Genomic DNA, 22,724 nt, shown 5'->3' with positions numbered 1-22,724 from the left:
ATTACTTTTATTCGAGTGCATGTTTTAGTAGAGTACATGTTTATTACACTTTTTATTAAACTTTTGCATAGATAATCTGCAAGCTAAAACTTCAAAGTCAGCCTTTTCCTTTTAAAAGTTTAATAAATGCATATATATAAATATATGCATGTATTAAACTTATATGACACATACACAGGAACTAAACTTATATGAGACATACACAGGAGCTAAAATATTTATAGTGGGGTTTACCTTAATTTCCTTAACATATATCCATGCTAGCATGGAAGGCAGACATTAAACGATGATGAGGATGATGTATATTATACCCTCAATACATACATACACACACACATACATACACGCACACATACATACACACACATACGCACACACATGCATACATACATACATACATACACACACACACGCATGCATGCATACATACATACATACATACATATTCATTGTGAGTTAGTCCGTAAGTCACAAACAAAAGTACATTCAATATAAATAATAAGAGTGGGTATATTTTTACATCATTAAACAATAGATTACTGGTTCTGGTGTGTCACTGGTCAAGATGTTACCATCAGTTTCATGTAATGTCAATATTGTCTGTTGGCAATATTTGATGTGAAACCAATGGAAACATCTTAACCAGTTATATATCATAACTAATAATGTGTGTGTGTGTGTGCATCTATATATATATATATATATATATATATATACACACACACACATACATACATACACATACACACACACACACACACACACACGCGCGCACATACACTCACACACAGAATCTGAGGCAGAATATACTAAATGAAGGTACTTAGGTAAATTCTTAATTTTTTTAATAATTTACCTTGAGAAAAGGGAAGCTGAACAAAAACAGTTTGGTCATTGTTAGCAATTCTGATTAGGTGAGATAAAATTATGTTCATTCACGGTTTTCCTATATTATTTAATTATATTATCATGGTAGAATCACATACAATCTGACTTGCATTACAAAAGAGCTTGACAGCTACTAACAAGGTGATGTTTCTACCTCAATAAGCATTACTGGAATAAAATGTACATGAAAGAAATTTTTAAAAATTAGAAATATATTCAGTAGACCCCTCTGTCAGTGTTGTAATTCATATATATATACATACATGTGCATGTATATATGATATATGTAAATGAAAACAAGACTAGTTTTGATTAGTTTGAAGAACACTAGTAATATAGTGAGGGAGAGGACTGTGACTCATCAAGTAGAGTTTTCATCCTTTTCACAAGGAATTGAAGATACATTATCTCACTTTCTTCACAATGATCATGTGGAGTTTGTCTTACATAATAACACTCACAGGCACACACATAGGCATACACGCTCACAGAGATGAAAAGACACAGATACATGCACAGACACACAAATACACACACACACACATACACACACATTTTCTCTCTCTCTCTCTCTCACACACACACACATACATACATATATACATACATTCATGTGCACACATACACATACATTTTCTCTCTCTCTCACACACACACACACATTTTCTCTCTTTCTCTCTCTCTCACACACACATACATACATACATATATACATACACTCATGTGCACACAAACACCACACATAGACATACATGCAAGTACAAACACTCACACATATACACAAACATACATACACAAACACACACAGACATGCACTCACACATACACACATATATTCATTCATTTCCATTGATAGTTCTTGAATATTTTAACTAATTAGGTCTTAGATTCTTTTTCATTTTTGTTAACGAATCTCTCACTTAATGGTGGGATAGAGTTTATTTTGATATCTTGGCTGGTTTTTTATTGGTTTTTTTTTTGTTTTTGTCTGTTTTTGTTTTTGTTTTGTTTTTGTGTCTTTTTGCTAAAAAAATTCTGAAACTCTGACAAGTTGAATCGTTAATTAAGATTAGTCTATTAATTTAAATCAAGTAAATTTTAACAAGAATTTACCATAAAATTTTAGAAGTAATTTCATTTTCCTTCTTCATTTGCAGATAAAGAATATAGAAATCCTTCTTTCAGAAGAGAAAGAGAAAAATGCCATTCAAAGAGCAGAATGTGAAACATTACAAAATATGTATGAAGCCACTCAGGTCAGAAATTGAGAGGGGTTTAGGGGTTGGATGGGGATGATGATGAAGGTCTTGCCAAGGGAAGGTTGGTGGTGATGATAATGAAAATGACAACAACAATGATGATCTTCTTTTTCTCTTCTGTCTCATCATCATCAATATAATCATCACATTGTTGTCATCATCACTATCATCCCCATCACCATCATCATCACCACCACCATCAACTATTATCAGTAGAGTCACTATGGAAATAATTATACATTTACCTAGCTTACAAAACTATCGAAAGAGTTGATCGGGCATTTTTTTTTTCCTTTTTAAGCATTTTCTGATTTCTAAATTTTCTAATTCTACTCTTATTCAATCTTCTTACTGTTTTTCATCAGTTATCTTTTAGAATGAAATAATTTAATAAAAATTTATATATTTCTGCCAAGTGTTATTGTAGGAAGCATTTTTATGTATGTCTTTCCTACAATTAACCACTCAACTGGGAAATCTGAGTGAAACTTGTCATCACAGTTGATAAAGACCAGTAATTCTCTAGCTGTCATTTGTGACCATATGGGTGGTAATCTATCTATACCATTTTGTGAATGTTGAAGAGGAGAGCATATATCTGTTGATAAATAGGTTTATTTTGATGGTGATATTGATAACTTTCAAGAGAACCACTCAGCAACCGACAGGTTGTTTGCAGTTGTTGCAATTTTATTTTTATTATTATTATTATTATTATTATTATTATTATTATTATTATTATTATTATTATTATTATTATTTTCATGTTGTTATTGCATTTTTCTTCCCCTAATAGTTTTTATTTTCATATTATTTTGGCTTTCTTTTTCCCTAAAAGATGTTATCTTCACATTGTTGTTGTTTTTCTTTTTCTAACAGTTGTTATTTTCACACTGTTGTTGTTTTTGTTTTCTTATAGTTGTTATCTTCATGTTGTTTATATTCCTTCCTCTTATGACTGTTAATCTTCATATTTGCCATTGTTTACTGATTTAATGTTCAATAGAACTTGTTATGTAAGTGTTATTTCACTTACGTACAAGACCACACAAGAAGTTGAATACATAGAAACAGCTCAGGGTACTTCACTTTAGTCTGGAGAATAAATAGATTGTGAAAGGCAAATAAACTAATGCTATACATGATATTCCAATAACTTATCATGAAAACATGAAATATAGCAAAAACAAAAAGGAAGTGGAGCTGTGATAGTTGATATTTCAAGTGAATTTGAAGAACATTCTCCTGATTAGAGAGAATTTCATTTATTTAGCCTTATCACAGATTTCTTATGTTTTCTAAATAAGCATTTAGAATTAAACATCTCCCAATAACAGCAAGTTATCCAAACTAAACCCATTTCCCTAAATTCTAACCTACAGTATTAATGACATTTGCTTCATTTCACTATAATTCCTTTTACAGATTCTTGGACTGTTTGTTTAATTTCATGCACTCATAACTTCTCTTTTACTGATTCCTAGATTCAATATGTTTTAGTAATGATTTCTCAACCATACAACTTGGCATCACAGACTTTGGATTTGCTGGGTTCTTTTTCATATTTTTTTCCCTGCATTCTAGCATATGTTACATGTTATGGTACTAATTTTTCATTAGCCTACCTTTTACTTTGGTTTCTAGTCATTATGCATCTGACATTTTTGGCTTTTTATTCTCTTATTTTTCAATGTTTTCCCACATAACTTAAATAATTTTTGCTGTGCTGACACCATTTCTTTCTTTAAAAAATAACACTTTAACCGATGAAATGCCATGCAAATGGCCAAATAGCTATCAGACAACATGCTGGCAACGGCAACAATCGGTTGGTGCTTTTTATGTGCCACCAGCACAGAAGCCAGTCAAGGCAGCGCTGGCATTGGCCACATTCGGATGGTGCTTTTTACATGCTACTGGCACGGGTATTGCAACTACAATTTCCATTCAATACATTTTCATTAGATTTCAATAATTTTTCTAAGATTGTTGAAATCATGCTAAAATAACAAAATTTCTCTTCTAAGGAGAGAAAATTCTGAAAGTAAGTAATTTCTTTTTATGTATTTTTTTTATTCCATCTGTGTTTTCATAAGAAATATGTCTGTCTTTGGAATAAATCAAAAAGTAAAAACATTCTGAATGTCTAAGATATAACAACCATGAAGAAATTGGTGGCAAGAGTCTATATTTAATTCTTTAATATTTTTATCATGAATTTAGCAACAGAAATCTGTCAGAACATCAGAAACGCAAACAGTGGACATGAATGACAAGAATCAGAATAATTTTGAACTGCTTGAAGAAATCGAGTCTCCAACAAAGGGTAGCTTTTTTTATAATTTATATTTTTATCTTCCTTATTTTCTTTTTTATACAATGCTACAAAATCAATTATAGCAGCATATATTGACTGTTTTTTTTTTCTTTTTTACTGTTTTGTTGAAATAATCCATAAATATTAAGCTTCTTGTTTCTCAAACTCTAAAATATCTGATGTGCCTTGCCTTGAATAATTATTTAATCTCTGGAACAAAGTGACATTCTACAAGTAAAGTACCCAGTATCCAGAGCAAAGAAGGCAGTTCCATTTCATTCATCAATTGATGATTTAATTAACTAAAAGGGTATCAATAAAAACAATCAAACTCAAACAGTAAATGTTATTAATCATTAATTAATAGGTTAACTTATTAGTAATAATACACAACTAGTGATTTATTTAGGAAATCTTAAGTTTTATTGTCTGGACCATAATGCTATGAGCACCAACTTTTCTATATCACATTGTGCCTCTAGATAATACACTGTTTCCCCAGAGAAATAGAACATAAGTCCACCACCCAAGTCTATTTTTACTTTTAATACATGTGTAGGCCAAGTAAAATGTATAATATTATTGCCACTCTGCACCCTGTAAAGCTTGACACAGCTTGACACACAAAATGAGGAGCCATTTGGTGTTGACCAGTTTCCATAGGATGTTGTTTCAGGAACCAACTTTCAATTTGGTGTTTTTGATGTGGTACTTAAAGGAAAGATTTGTGACATGTTCTTGTAACCTAGCTGCCAAAAAATTTGAGTTTGCCTGGCCAGTGTGAGACAAGGATTCCCAGTAGTCAGTCTTCTATAGTAATCAGGTGCTTGTGCTGAGATTGGCACCAATATGATGCGAGCAAGGGAGCTCACAAGTACTAGGTTATCTAAGGAAGGTCTATTCAGCCTAAAGTGGAAATGCAGTAGGCAAAAGGCCTATGTCAAGCTTTGCAGGATGCAGAATGGCAATATTATACTTTTTACTTGGCATACTCTTACATTAAATGGGAAAATAGACTTGGTGGTGGACCTAAGTTTTATTTCTCTGGGAAAACAGTGTATTATCTAGAGGCACAATACAATATAGAAAAGTGGGTGACACTCAATCATTTGAAAATGAGAATGGGATGATTAAAAGTCTCTATGGTCAAATCAGGCTACAAGACTGGCCTAACCACCCATGAATATGAAGAAGCAGACCATACTATAGAACACTGTCTTGTCTTACGTCTACTGCCTAAACTCAGCAGAGTTTAATAAAAATGCAAAGAACTAAGTAAAGAAGTAGGAGACTATCATATAACCATTATAACCATAAGAATCAAAAAAAGAACCTTACTAAGTAAAACTATTTTAAACACACAGAATGGTCCCACTGCAGACTGATGTTCAGTATATCTAGATCACAAGACCAGAACAATACAGTCAAGTGTTTATTCAGTTATTTCTGTTCTACATATTTAACCCATTCCTAAAACCTCAAATTGTTCTTTCTCCTTTGTCTTTGTTCAGAGAGCTACTCCCCAACCATTAATAAAATCTTCCCATATCACATGATAGTTTCTTTCAAATTCTTTGACAAATTTTTTAAAACTGTAAAAGATTTTATTCTGCATTTCTAATCAACTTCTCAGACTGTTCTGTAACATTCATTATCCAAAGCAGTAATTGTTGTTGTAGTTTTTATTTAACCCTAAGTCAACAGTGATCAAGCAGACCTATGATCAAGGGGTTTCCAGTCATGATAAATGTGTCTGTTTGTATATTTATGGGCTACAATATTCATCATCATCATTTAACGTCCGTTTTCTTTGCTAGCATGGGTTGGACGGTTCGACCAGGGTCTGGGAAGCCAGGAGGCTGCACCAGGCTCCAGTCTGATTCTGGCAGTTTTCTACAGCTGGATGCCCTTTCTAATGCCAACCACTCCATGAGTGTAGTGGGTGCTTTTTACGTGCCACCGGCATAGGGGCCAGGGGAGGCTGGCAACGGCAACAATGGGTTGGTGCTTTTTACGTGCCACCAGCACAGAAGCCAGTCAAGGCAGCGCTGGCATTGGCCACATTCAGATGGTGCTTTTTACGTGCCACTGGCATGGGTATCGCAACTACAATTTCCATTTGATTTTTATTTTAATGTTGATGTACTTGACTCAACAGGTCTCCTCAAGCACAGCAGGTCGCCCTACGATCCAAGGTAAGCACAGTAGGCCATCCTGCAATCCAAGGTACTTTGGATGGACTGGGGCTGCTATGTGAAGCTCCCCTTTCCATGTGGCAAAGGGGTATGAGAAGCCACTATAAAATCAGACAGTCAGTCTTTGTAGAAGATCAGTAGTAGTAGAGTCATTGTAGGAGTTCTCACTTGGAGTCAGTGTCAGTTACATGTTATATATGAGTTCAAGTTATATATGAGTTCAAGTTTCAAGTCATTGTCTTATAGCATGATAGGCAAATCAAAGATAATGAGACACGGAATACCGTCACAGCATAATAGTGGCAACAAGAATATTACAATGCTGATAATAACATACAAGTGGACGAGGATCCACAGTATAACAATTATTCGATGTCAACTTCCTTTGTTAAGGCAGTAGATTTGAAGATGATATTATTGCTATTTCTAGCAATTAGTTGTTAGTTGTTAAAAGCTGTTGTGTGGCAGGGAAGTGTAACATAAATCCACCTACATTATTTAGTTTAGTTTATTTTATTTATATAGGCAACATTTGTATTTTTGTCTCCCTCTATCTCTTAACAATTAGTGTTGGTTAATTTAAATTTCTGTGACATAGTAGTTTGACAAAAGAAATGCACATAAGTGCCAGACTTTAAAAAAGTACAGTTGTAGCCAAAAGTTTGGAACATTTTTTAAAAAATTAAAATTGTTATCCCAAATACAATTTGATTCAAATATATATATACAACATAGAGATATACTTACCTAATAACTGATCTAATGGTTCAAATTTAGAAGAAATATAGGCAAAATCAAAAATATAGCTCTAGACCAAATTGCTTACTTTTAATATAACTTTGGACATTTAATATAAAAATTCTAATTTTTAGACCTATGTTCCAAACTTTTGGCCATGACTGTAAGTTCTGTGGTTGATTTGTTTGACTAAATCCTTCAAGGCAGTACTACAGCATGGGTTAAGCTCCATGACTAAAATAGGTAAAAGATAAATACTAACAGTCATTAGTGTATCAGACAGAATGCACCCTGGTATTTTTTCTGATACTCTCTTCATCTTTGGTGTTACAAAGGGTTTTGTTGGTCTCTCAACTGCACCCTACACATAATAATCAAGGGGGTTGCAGTATCAGAAGTTAGGTGGCCAGATTTTCAGGGTGACATGGTCGCAGAAATTATTTAACTCTTGCAAACCAAATCCTAAAACGAAATTTGTAGTATAGTTTTATATCTATTTCATTTTATCTTATGCTTAAATTCAAAAATTATTCAGGTAATGATCTGAAAGAAGAGGAAGAAATTGTGGTTACTACAGACTCTTGGAAAGAGAATCAGTTGTTAATAAACAATCAGGTAAGTGTAATACCAAACATTAAATTCTTCATTCTTTTTTACTATGGAAGATTTAGAAACAACAACCAAATATTTCTCATATAACATCCTACTATCTTAAATAAAACAGATGTATTTAATAATGTCTTAGATAGACAACAATTGAAAAAACATAGGATAGTCATAGTTAGAACACCTTCAACCATAGATCAACTTGATGAAGGCTAACCTGGAGCTAAACCATCCTCATTCCCTTCTGTTCATCATTGTCCTCAAATCCATAACAGGAATTTAAGACTAGCTGCCCTTGAAAACTACTATATGCTGAAGACTTCATTCTGATAACAGAATCAGTCATAGAATTAGAAAAGAAATTCCTAGTGTGGAAGCAAAATCTAGAATCAAAGAGCCTTAAAGTTAACTTAACAAAGTCCAAAATTCTACTAAGCAGGAAAAGATAGACCCCACTCCCCTTGTTTGATATGTAGGAAAAGTGTAGGTAGGAATTCCATACAGTGTACTCAATGCAAACTATGAACATGTATCATGGTATTATAGGAAGGTTAATGAAGAAAGTAATGTTTGTATGTGGAAGGTGCTCAAAAGCAATGAACACTAATGACATACAGGAGATAGATTTTCTCAAATGCCCAGAAGGTTCCTAGAAGTAGCAATAGTTTCTGTTACCTAGGTGATCTAATTAGCAGTAGAGGGGGGTGCTCTGAAAGTATAGTTGCCAGGTGACAATAAGAGGGAAAATTTCAGAGAACTATTATCTCTGTTGGCAACAAAATGACTCTCTTCGAGAGTGGAAGGCAGAATGCATGATACTTGTGTACAAACATGATAGAAGGTAGCAAAATGTGGACTGTGAATACAGAGGATGTATAAAGGTTGGAAATTACTGAGGCTAACATACCCCCAAAAATTAGGCATAATAGGAATCAGATGTAGTGTGCAAGAGAGACGGCTGCACTGGTATGATTATGTAGTGCTTATGGATGAGACAGCTGCATAAAGAAGTGCTACTCACTAAATATGGATGGAGCCTGTGGAAGACTCAAGAAGACATCGCAGGAAGTAGTGAAGAATAACCTCTGGATGTTAAGCCTCATGAAAGAGAGGACAAAAGACCATGATGGTTGACAATTTACTGTACTTGAGAAGAATACCCATCCATCTAAACAAAAAATTAGGACCTAAAAGCATATCACTTATATATGTCTCCTGCACCCATTGTCCTTCTTCCTTGGAACCACCTCTTTATCATGCATTCTCAGTATCATCCCATACCATCTTATTTTTCATCTATGACTTGACACATTTTCACTATCATTTTTCTTTTCCCAGTGAGTAACCTTATATTTCTCCATAGCAAGACACCTGTCCTTGTCTTTCTATCATACTTTAATCTCTCATCACCTGGCATAAAACCAACTCCCCCAATACTACTCCCTCCACAGTTGAAGAGGTGAGTCTTGCCTTGCAAGTTATTTCATGACTTTACTAGTGCAGGTGCCATATAAAAAGCACTCAGTACATTATCTAAGTGGTTGGTATTAGCAAGGGCATTCAGCTATAGAAACCATACCAAAGCAGGAATTGGAGTTTGGTGCAGTCCTCTGACTCACCAGCTCCTTTCATGCCATCCAACCCATACCAGCAAGAAAATGGATGTTATATGATGATAATGGACGAATTTTATGAGGCAGAATTTCATAGGCTGGATGCCCTTCCTGTCACCAAACTTCACCTATTTCCAAGTAAGGTAATATTTACCCACAACCAGACATGTTTACATGAAAGTTCAGAAACAAAGGACACCATACTGGTGTCGTTTGCATGCTGGTGACTCTTGTTTGTAACTATCATGCAATGTCAAGTCATATAGGCTTAACATCCAGAGGTTATTCTTCACTACTTCCTGCGATGTCTTCTTGAGTCTTCCACAGGCTCCATCCATATTTAGTGAGTAGCACTTCTTTATGCAGCTGTCTCATCCATAAGCACTACATAATCATACCAGTGCAGCCGTCTCTCTTGCACACTACATCTGATTCCTATTATGCCTAATTTTTGGGGGTATGTTAGCCTCAGTAATTTCCAACCTTTATACATCCTCTGTATTCACAGTCCACAATTTGCTACCTTCTATCATGTTTGTACACAAGTATCATGCATTCTGCCTTCCACTCTCGAAGAGAGTCATTTTGTTGCCAACAGAGATAATAGTTCTCTGAAATTTTCCCTCTTATTGTCACCTGGCAACTATACTTTCAGAGCATCCCCCTCTACTGCTAATTAGATCACCTAGGTAACAGAAACTATTGCTACTTCTAGGAACCTTCTGGGCATTTGAGAAAATCTATCTCCTGTATGTCATTAGTGTTCATTACTTTTGAGCACCTTCCACATACACACACTTGCATATACATATACACATACACACATATATACATATGGGTAGCTTTCGTCTTTTTCTGTCAAAAATGAGTTTTCCAACCCAGCGTTTACATGCTATTATTTCTGGCTTTATGTGGGCACTTTGAGATATTCCAAAATAAATTAGTTCACATTTTCTTGCAAGTTTATAAAATTCCTATGATGTCAACAAAATACAATTCTTCCTGATAAGAATAAGGTTTCTAAAATGGATAGAGAAATTTGCAGGATTGCTTTGGTACAATGGTAGAACACCTGTCATGTCTACAAGTAATGTGGGTTGTCACACAGGTAGCCTTTGTCTTTTCTATCCTAAAGGGTTTTTAAACCCAGTATTTACATACCATTATTTATAGCTTTATGTGTATGATTTGAAATATATGTATGTGTATATATATGATTGGTTACATATACAATCGCCTTGTTTTAATTTCTGTCTACCAGATCCACTCCCAAGGCTTTGGTTTGTCTCAGATGACACCTTCCCAAGGTTCCACTTTTGGAACTGAACCCAAAACCATGTAGTTTGGAAGCAAACTTCTTTACCACACAACCATACCTGCATGCTTAAGAAGTTCTTTTCAGATTCCCATTTACTTTTCAGGTAACATTTGTATGTCAGTAATATCAACACTATCAATAAGACTTCAGTAACATCTTTGTATGATGGTGATGCTTGTTTACAACCATCACATGACAAGGTTACACACACACATATACATTATATATATATAAAACACAAAATGGGACAAGAACACAAAACATCTGGACAGCTAGGTGATACAAAAAGGGACAACAAAACATCTAGATAGATGATACAAAGAAAACAAGGACAGGTCATTCAAAGTTTTCTTTCCTCAGCCAAGCACCAGATTATCCTCGCAATTTCGGCTGATTATTCTTGAGATTGCTCCAATCTGGCCATATATATATGAAGACATGCTTCTTTCAATTTCCATCTTCCAAATCCACTCAGAAGGCTTTGGTCATCCTAGGGCTATTGTAAAAGACACTTGCCCATACTACTGCATAGTGCATGTGAACCTGAGTGCATATAGTTGGGAAGCAAGCTTCTTAAACACATAGCCACACCAGTGCCTATCCATGCTTGTACCTATCAACAATACATCGGTGAGGCTTCAGATTCCTTGATGGTTTCCTTTGATAGTCAGTAACAATTACTGCTAGATTTTTGTCTTATTTCTTCAACCAAAAAAGTAATTTTAATTAAGGATTTATTGCCATACAACATTCAATGCATTAACCCATAACTTATTGATCCAAATTCATGTCATTGGTTCATTTCAGTTATTTCCCATAACTCATTTTAATTTTTATTTATGCAAATTAGAATAGGGAAACAAACTGAGGGAGCTATTACCTCTGCTGATGTTGACAGAAATATATAGAGAGATGGCCCCTACCTCTTGCCTGTAAACAAAGCTAAAACTTTTCCCTAAGCATGTAAATTAACTTTGAGAGATTAGTTCTAAATTTCTTGAAATTTTCTCCCCTTCATTTTGATAACCCCTAACTGCCACTAAGTTTATATTGACTTACTCCTAGGGGTAAATTATTTCTCCATATCTTTGATTACCTCCAAAAACTACCACTAGGTTTATATTTATTTACTCCAAGAGGTAAATTATCTCTCCTTATCTCTGAAAGCCTCCAACAACTGCCACTGGGTCTATATTTACTTGCTCTAAGTATAGACTTTAATAAATTATGAAATATATTTTTTATGTACACCATTCAGTGCCTCACTATTTATCAAGATTCATTCCACAGGCCCATCTGAGTTATCTCCATTTGCTCTTTTCTCTTTTTTTATTAATTTCTACAACTGATTAGTTTCATGAGCATTTGATGACATTTTCACCTGTTTTGGTATTGAACAGCCATCAGAATTACATTTTACATTTATCTTGGCTCTAAAATACTCAAAGAAAGTTTCAGCAGTTCCAAAGGAAATTTCATAATTTCTCATCACTTCTCGATAAACTCATTTTTGTTTCAAGATCTTTTCATAGACATTTGTTTAATTAGTCTAATCAATCAGAAATGGTCTCCATGAAATTATTCTTCTCATTTGATTTATGGGAGAATGTCCTATGATAGTAATTAAATGTATTTATTGGAACTAAGATTTTAAGCTTCTTTTTACTTCTTCATTCTGTCATTAGTCATGACAGAATGTAACAAAACTTTCACAAATAACTTATTTTCGTTTTTCAGTTATTACATAATCTTTCATTAAACTCATGTGTGATTAGTTTTTTTTTTTTTTATTTTAAAATTTAATCACTTCAATTATATACCACATTTCTGTTAATACTTTGTTTTACCTTCAAGTCATCACCATCATCATCATGATCATCTTTTAACATCTATCTTCCATAGTAACATGAGTTAAATGATAGGACTGTGTCATGTTCCAGTGTCTGCTTTGTCATGGTTTCTAGAACTGGATGTGCTGCCAAGTGTCAATCACTTTACAGAGTGCACTGGGTGCTTTTTTTTTTTTTCTCATGACACCAGCACTAGTGAAGTCACTGTACAGCTTTACTTGACTTTCATTGAATGGTGCCACTGTAGAGAAGAAGGCAGTTTTACACTAGGCAAGGAGGAATCAAGAGTAAGAGAGAAGAGACCAGAAGAGAACAGGTTTCTTAATATAGAGAAAATATATGGCTCCTAGCATTATAAAAGAGAGAGTACAAGTAAAAAAGGTGGGACTGGAAAGAGAGACAGAGACAAGTATTAGGAAATATTCAAACAAAAAAAAGCATAAATGTTATACAAACACACGAAAACGTTATATAGATCACAATAATTTTATGTCACTAAATCCCAACTTGGCAGTGATGTTACACTCTCAAACAAAAGAGATAAGCTGTCAAACTATTACAGAGATATGGCTTAAAATTCACACAGGCTACTGTCACAACATCAATAAAAAATGGCAAATGTATTACATTATAAGTGAAAAAAAAAACAGCTTTAAAACTCCTTTTTCTCTCTTTCTCTCTTTCTCTCTTTCCCTCTCTCTTTCATTTCATCAGCTGTAGCTATGAAATTATCATAAAATTAATTGGATTATAAAACAGTGTACTTCAAAGTTATCATTTGATCTTTCTCTTTTTAAAATAGAAATGTTAGAATTTTCTAGAAATTTATAATTTTCAGAAAATATTAAAGCTTTCTAATATTTTTCTCTTTTTTTATGATAGTTAATAGTAGAAAGAAAGAATGTGGTTTTAAAAACAATTGTGCCAACAAAATCCATATTCTTTATGCTATCCTAGATAAATTGATATAAAACAAAGATAAAAATATATATTGCTTTGTTTGAAGTTTAGCATAGTTTTGAATATAACTACTAAAATTGATAGCTGCAATCCTTCAATTAATCACCATTTTTTCCATACTGATATCATAGAATTTGGCCTCAAAAATATCTTCCCTTCACCTATCGCATCCTTTATTATTATCATTAACTCTATAACATAAACTGTATCTTATTCTGTTCTCATTTTATTTTTACAACTGACTGAGCAGGCCTATTATTATACAAGTCACCCAGTCATGACCAGCTTGTCTTTTTCCTTCAGACATTATCATACTACATTATTCAATGTAGTGCTAGATATGTTGATTTTTTTTAAATAGTAGAGTATTATTTAAGGTTGTTTGCTGGATATTTCTATCAAGTTAAGCCATTATATAGACACTCCCTTCTTGGTTTAACCATCAAGTCTTCTGACTTATAAATAAACATGTGATGGCTCCAATTCCAAAACATTTCCTGTAGTTTGTCAAATATTACACCATCCTTCTACTTTATTTTATCAAATTATACACATATCATTTCTTTTCATCTTACAATCATTATTAAAAATTTTTTTTTACTATCTCTTAGTGTCCGTCAACAACCATATAATTGTATTATCTGTACACATTCACATATTTGTTTGTTTTCCTGTATATTATAATATCAAGTCAAAATACAAATGTGAGAGGATATTGAACAACTTTCTCATGATTCTTGAGTTAAAACGTGTTGCTACTATCTTTCTTTTGTTTCTAGATTCAAGACTTTATTTTACATTACCTCTTTTCATCAAGTTTCCTAGAAGAGACACCAAATCATCTCAGAATATTAACTATAATAGACTGGAAACCTATCAGTGGGTGTTTATTATTTGTTTGCTTTATACTATGAGATTAGAGCTACCTGTTGCTCTCAGGGACCTTTGGGTTTAAGAATCATTTATTTTAAATATTTTACTGTCTATAAAATATGATATTCCTCCCTATCACTTCTGTGGTATAATATGAAGTGGGAATTTACTATTGCAATATTTTATTATAGCCATATACTGCAGTAACAGTATTTTATCATAGTCAATTATTACAGTAAAGTATTTTGTTATAGCCATATATTGCAGTGTAGTGGCATGTGATATAGTGGTTAGGGTGTTATACTCATGATTGTGAGATTTTAGTTTTGACTCCTAGACCAGGCAATTTATTGTGTTCTTGAGCAAAACACTTCATTTCATGTTGCTCCAATTCACTCTGCTGACAAAAATTAGTAATCCCTGAATGAACCAGCATCCCATCCAGTGGGTGGAATATGTACTCCAGCCTTATGAACCTAGGGCTCAAACAAGACCATTGATTCTTTATATATATGTGTGTGTGTGTATGTGTGTGTGTGAGTGTGTGTATTTTTGTAGTAATAACATTTTGTTATAACCATATATTACAGTAACAGTATTGTTTCATAGTCATATATTACAGTTTAGTACTTTGTTATAGCCATTTTTGCAGTAACAGTATGTTGGCATAGCCATATACTTCTTTGGTCCCTTTTATTTCAACTCCTTCATTAAAATTTCAATTCTTGTATACTTTTAGAAAAGTTTTTTTTTTAATCTTTCAGTCAGAAGGGAAGGCAGCTCCCAAGGCTCTACACAGGACCTCCTAGATATAGATTAAATAAATAACTGAATATAATGAGAAATAATGATTTCTTTTATGCAATGAGAAATAATATTAATCAAAAATATGGTGCTAATAAAAACTCAGAAGATTGGGTTATCCAATCCAATGAGTTCTTGCAACATTATCTTATATTTCTTTCAATAATTCCTCAATAACTTCTAAAATCTAAATATTCTCATAAACAGTAGAGTGTGGATGTTTCAAGCATTTTTCATTTAGTCCAGCAAAAAAACTCTCACATTTTACAGTCCGACAAATGTTTCAGCATCAAACACTCAGTATGCATTGATTTCAAAACATGATGGCAACTGAAAAAAAAAAAACAATAAAAGATTAGCTACATGAAGATAGCATTATTATCTTTCTAACTTTATTAACTGGCACATCAACAGTCATGTAAAACAGGGGAGATTTTTCAGTTGTACCCTATATGTCATAGAGAAGAAAGATGACCTTTTTTTTTTCTCAAAGTTTCCAAAACTGGTGAGGAGAAGGGAAGGAAGAAATCACAATTTATAAGTTCCTGTTGTAGGAAGCAGCACATCAGGGTATTGTGTTATCTTCTGACAGGAAACTTTGTCTAAAAGCTTGCTATCAGTCAAAAGTGACAAGTTTATATTCTTATACAAAATGCAACAAAAAAATAAACCTCCCAGATTACCATTCTTGATAAACGTTTTAATAGCAAGCATGTGCACCTGTCTAAACTTGATGGTAACTGAAGAAAAATGATAAAACATTAGCTGCATGAAGACACTATTACCATATGCCTAACTTTAGTACTATTACACCAATGGCCACATAAAATATGACAGGTTTTTCTATCACACTCTGTATAACTGTGCCCTACCTGCACCATTACAATTAATTACCTGCAATCATGTCTGCCTCACTTTTCATATGCTTTGACACAGTGGTACTGCTGCATGCAGGAGCAACTCTATAAAATTGGCAAAGTGTGGAATTAGCTCATTGTTCAATTTTTTCAGGGTTAAATTAGTACCTTAAAAGAGGTTTGTCTTTTGCTGATCATTGAATAGAAATGAACAAACATCTTTTCACCCACCCACCCCCAAATCACAGATGTTTGAGTGACAGTCAATAAAAACTGGAAAGAATTTTTAAATAATTCTAAATTGTCATTCATAATGTTCTTCTAGTATATATGTGTGTGTGCAATCGTGCATGCATGCATACATATACATAAACATACATATATACATGCATGTAAACATGCATACATTCATACATACATGCATACATACATACATACATACATACATACATACATACATACATACACACATATAACCATACATACAAACAGACAGACTTTCATACACACATGCATTTACGTACACACATGTGCAAGTTGGTTCATAAGTAATTGATGAAAAATATTCAGGTATTTTAATACTAAAGTATCGTGATGTCACCACAACACTACCATGATATCACCATGATTAACCATGATATCACTATGATATCATTATGACACTACCACATGTTTATCAAATGAAGGAAGTTTTTTCATAAACATATATTTCTTCAATTGTTTTATTGTTACATTTGATTAAATGTCACCTTGAAGTCTTGTCAATTCCTCTGTTTGTACCATTTGCCTAAATGTCACTTATAATAATAATAAAATGAGATGATATTTGTTTTTTCATCATTTCATCACATTGAATCGAGAAAAATATCAAAAATTATCTTATACAACTAATATTCTTTAAAATGCAGTAATATTGTACTGTTTGTAATATCAATGTATCCCAGTGTACTTGTTATAGAGTTATATACTAATTCATTCAATGTGTGTGACACTCAAGACAGCCATTCTTTCCCTGATAAAGGTCTAGGAAGACTAGAAATTAGTCATACAATTTCACTTTTTCTACCTACAAAGAGACCAAATCAAAGATTTGATCTATGGTTTAATGTCTTTCAATAGCATGGCTAAACCTGCAGAAGTTATAACATCAGTATCATCCTCATTTTATCATTTAACATCTTTGTTTCACACTGTCAAGAGTTGTATGGTTTGACGTGATCCAACAGGTCCAAGGACTGCGTCATGCTCCACTATCTACTCTAACATAATTTCTATGGTTGGATGCCCTTCCTGATGCCAATCATTTTACAATGAGTACTGGGTGCTTTTTTCATGCTACTAGTAGTATTTAAGTTGCCATGCAACTTACAAGTCTAAGAAGCCTGAGAGGAGTAACCTTATGTGAGGAGATGAAGGGTTAAAGTATGAGAGAAAAGGCCAGAGCAGAAAATGTTTCTTATTGTAGAGGGCCTACATAGCTACCTGTATTGTAGAAGAGAGGTTGTGGATGAGTTGGGTAGAGAAGAGGAAAGATAAAAATAGCAGTGATGCAGTATCTGTGTGAACCCTCAATGTATCATTCATTTCCAGTTAGATTTTTAATACTTCTTTACTTTAGCTACCTCTCTAGATCTTCACTCTCCAGATCTTCACTCTCCAGATCTTCACTCTCCAGATCTTCACTCTCCAGATCTTCACTCTCTCTGCAATATTCAGAACCAAATTCTTTTATCAGATTCTGCCCACCACTATTGCTAACAGTAACCCTGTAACTTCACAAATCTGAGAATGTGGCTTTCTTATTACAGCTCAACTTACTTCTTTTTGTTACTTTGGTAATGGTATCTGCCATATGAATAACTTTTCTTATGGGACTATTTCTATGCCTTGTCTTGTAATAATACTCTGAATATAGAAACACCATATTTCAAATAAATTCTAGCCCAGGTCTGTCATCTTCATATTTTAAAGTTCATATTTGTAATCTTCAGGTTTTAGAGTCCATATTTGTAAGATATTTGTACACCATGCTTGTTAAGATACTGACAACACAACCTGAACGTCTTTTGTCATTGACAAACTGAAAATATCCATCAAAAAATGAAACATGAAAATAAATAGCACAAATTGCAAGATCCTGTTGCCTAGCATGGAAATAATTACATCCAGCATGGAAATGATTGTACCTAGCATGGAAATGATCACATAGAAATAATTATACCTAGCATGAAAATAATCATACCGAGCATAGAAATGATCACACCAAGAATAAAAATTATTACACTTAGCATGGAAATAACCATGCCTAGCATGAAAGTAATCACACCTAACATGGAAATGGTCACATCTAGCATGGAAATAATCCCAGTTAAGGATTTCAAGAGAGAACATAACACAGAGTTTGTGTTTCTTGACAATGTAGTCCCAGTTGGAATGGGATATGTAAAAAGGCAACTCTCACTAGAATCAACAGTATTTGAAATATCAAGAAACATGATCTGGATCAACTTTGAGCAGCAACTCAAAATTTGGCTGTAAAATTTTGTAATGTGTGTATGCGTGTGTGCATGGTGTGTGTGTGCATGTGTGTGTGTGTGTGCGTGCGTGTGTGTGCGTGTGTGTATGCATGTGTGTGTGTGTGTGCGTGTGTGTGTGTGTGAAGACACATAGCCTAGCAGTTAGAGTGTAGCACTTACAATCATTATGTTGTGTGTTTGATTCTAGGGCCTGGTGATAATTGTCTTCTTGAGCACAACACTTCATTTCACATTGCTTCAGTCAAACTCTGCTAAAAAGGAGTACCTGCTGCAGCTGAGAGTTAATGCTGTGATGGACCAGCATTACCTCCAGGGCATGTACTCTCAGTTGCTCAACTACCTTAAAAATCCAGACAAATTCAGGCCTCAGGAGCCAGTTGACTCAAGGCAGATGTTATATATAAGTGTGTATACATGTATATATAGGTGTAGGTGTGATTGTGTAGTAAGTAGCTTGCTTAACAACCACATGGTTCTAGGTTCAGTCCCACTGCATGGCATCTTGGTCAAGTATCTTCTACTATAGCCTTGGGTTGACCAAAGCCTTGTGAGTGGATTTGGTAGACAGAAACTGAAAGAAGCCCATCATGTATATATATATATGTATATAGATAGATAGATAGATATGTGTGTGTGTATGTTTGTATGTCTGTGTTTGTCCCCACCATCACCACCATCACTTGACAACCAATGTTAGTATGTTTATGTCTCTGTAACTTAGCAGTTCAGCAAAAGAGACTGAGAGAATAAGTACTAGGCTTACAAAGAATAAGTCCTGGGGTTGCTTTGTTCAACTACAGGCAGTGCAGTCAAATGACAGAAACAAGTAAACGAATAAAAGAATGTGTATGTATGAATATTCAACATATATATATATCATATATATATTTAATGTATATATATTATTTATATATGTATACATACGTACGTACATACATACATGCATGCATACATACATACATACATACATACATACATACATACATACATAACATACATACATACATACATACATACATACGTACGTACGTACATACATGCATACAGACATACATACATACATACATACATACATACATACATACATACATTGGTTAGTTATTTAGTTACAGGGTTCATTAGAATCTAGTTGCATCAACACATAGGACACCAAGACCAGCTATGTACCATAGCATTGAGTTCACAATGAGGTAAAACAACTATGAAACATCTTGTGTATACTCCAGGTATGTACATATGTAGAACCAAATTCAATATAAACCATAAATCCAACTCAGGCTTGGTTCCAGGTGTGACATATATATATATATATATGTATGTATGTATGTATCGCTCAATCAATCACTCCCCTTCTCACTTTACTCTCTTCTATCACCATAGCTCTTCTCCCCCTCCTCATACCACTTTTCTTTCTTGCTAGCCAGAACCATCTCTCTTGTTAGTCATTCCTCATCCATTAAAATTGTTCTCTACACCCACATGTTACATTGGCCATACCATATATGTATAAATATACTTATATATATATATTTATACACATATGCACACACACACATTGTTTGTTATGGCTGGCCATTTACAGAGCAGTAAGAACAGGTGTAGTGTTATGTCTGGTACAGGATATTAACTTTTTTAGTTAATAATACATCTATCTTTCACAGCTGAAAATGCTTTGCTGTACTGGGATTTACTTTTTGACATTTTTACATTAATGCATAAGCATCATTATTCTGCAAATTCAAGTATCTACAATTTCAGTTTTTTTGTTTTTTTTATGGGAGTAGGGACAAATGTTTTACTGCTATATATGCTTCCAACTTCCAAACACTTTTCTGTGAAGTAAGAATAACATTTTGGAACAGAGTAAGGTAACATTATTTGCCTAGAAGTTTTATGTGAACTCAGTGCCATTGTCTGAGCCTAAGACTCTTGGAAACAGTATTTCAGTCAATATTATTTCGCTCAATATTATTTGAATTCTGTTCCATCAATAATTACATCACTTTCAGTTAGAAAATATCATGAAGTAAACAAAAGAAGCAGAGAACAATTATTCTTTTCTTTCTCATTCATTAATGATTTTCTTTCTAAACATTAAGTATGTCCTTATTTAGTTCTTTAAAATCTAACTCAATGATGTTTGGTTGGTTGTAAACTGTGCATTGAATTCACAGTGATGTATAGAATTACTTAACACAGAAGGTTTGTTTTTGTCTATTAAAACTGCTATTGCACTTATGACATTATTATTAAACCTATGATAATATTATTTTCTTTATTTACCATTGTAAGTAGTGAAATGACAAAAATGATAAGCTACTTACACTGAATGCATTGCTGTATTTAGTTTCATCTCTCTACAGAGTTAACTTTGTTTACCATATAGTCAAGAAATGGTAGAAGGGGTGTCAATAAAATACATACCTATCATATGTCAGGAATATTTCAATCAACTATATACTTTCTTTAAAATTTATGAAACTGTGCTGTTGTGATTATTAGTAATCACCTAAGGATGCTAAATTGGCAGAATCATTAGAGAATAGAGCAGTATTTCTTCTGGCTTTTTACATTCTGAGTTCAAATCCCACCAAGGTCAACTTTGCCTTTCACCCTTTCAGAGTCAAATAAATAATGTACCAGTCAAGTACTGGGGTTTGATGTAATTGATTTGCCTCCTTACCTCAAAATTGCTGGCCTTGTGCTAAAATTAGATATAATTATTAGTAAATACATAAGGATGATAGATTAGTAGAATCAGTGGAGCATCAGACAAAATGCCATGCAACATTTCTTTGATTGTTTACATTAGGTTGTTTACAGTTAACTTAGCTTTCATCTCTCCAGGGTGATTTAAATAAAGTACCAATTGAGTATTGGGGTCAATGTAACTAACCCCCTTACTTCAAAAATTTCTGGTTTTATACCTAAATCATTAAGTTATTTGTAGTTACATCATTTCACTGTTTCCTGTGATAGATGCATGGATGTCACACATTCTTTCATTCCCTCTTTGTTACAATTCATGCCAATGTAGGAATTCCTTGCTTAACAAATGGAGTGCTAAATTCTCAACCAATTAAGTCTGCATTCAGGATTTAATCATTCACACCCATTTTACTTTTGTATATTAGAATGCATTTGCTAATTAGATCCAAAGGAACCACAAACTAAAATTTCAAAATACATTGCTAGTTTATCATTGTTTAATAAATGTGTGAAACCCTTTTTCTGCAGGTATTTGATGGCAGTGTGATGCCAAATTTTGTCCATTTTCAAGAGAAGTCGCTAGTAGTTACTTTCATAGTCTTCTTTGAACTGTGAGATGTCAGTTTACCTAGAAAGAAACAATACAGTTATTAATAAGAAGAGTTGAAACTAACACATGCAATATTTCATAGCTCTAATATCACTCCTTCATAATCAGCCTATGAGCTTTTCAGTCCACCCTCGTGATGATAAGTAGAGTGAAGCATTATAAAAGTATTATTTATGTACTGACAAACATGTTTGTTTCACTCTCTTTTTAGTAGTATAAAGAACTGATTAAAAATGTATATATATGTATATATTATTATAAGTGGGAAACAGCCTAGAAATGAACTAATGGTGGGAAATAAAAGAAAACAAAGAGAGTTAAGACTGATATGAAAACTATGACAAAAGTCAGCTGTAATACATAGTTATGTGTCCCTTTGTTTTGACATCATCTGATGGTTCTATGTGAGCCATCATGCAAGCAATGTGGTTCATTTCCAGCCTTTTGTGTAAAACATGTCTGGCCATGAGCAAATATTGCTTTGCTTGGAGACAGATGAGGGTTGGTGACATGAATGGCATCCTGTCACCACAGAAATGGATTTTATCTGACTCATGCAAGCATGGAAAAAATGACATTAAAACGACAGC

The 22,724-nt window shown here is 33.6% G+C and overlaps 1 protein-coding gene across 5 annotated transcripts in view; it reads left to right on the top strand.

Annotated features, from left to right (window-relative positions):
* The window catches only part of LOC115210688 (thyroid receptor-interacting protein 11-like), a 680,082-nt gene that overhangs the window by 629,709 nt on the left and 27,649 nt on the right, over positions 1-22,724 (top strand). For all 5 annotated transcript variants that reach the window (XM_029779369.2, XM_036502228.1, XM_036502227.1 and 2 more), the window contains 3 exons: positions 2,046-2,144; positions 4,371-4,473; positions 7,933-8,012. In XM_029779369.2, coding sequence (XP_029635229.1) covers positions 2,046-2,144; positions 4,371-4,473; positions 7,933-8,012 — 282 coding nt within the window. The remainder of the gene's footprint in view (positions 1-2,045; positions 2,145-4,370; positions 4,474-7,932; positions 8,013-22,724) is intronic.

Source organism: Octopus sinensis, linkage group LG4 (genome assembly GCF_006345805.1).
Source record: "Octopus sinensis linkage group LG4, ASM634580v1, whole genome shotgun sequence".
Lineage (NCBI taxonomy): Eukaryota > Metazoa > Mollusca > Cephalopoda > Octopoda > Octopodidae > Octopus > Octopus sinensis.
The sequence above is the reverse complement of the archived record's forward strand: the minus strand, read 5'-3'. Positions and strand labels throughout refer to the sequence as shown.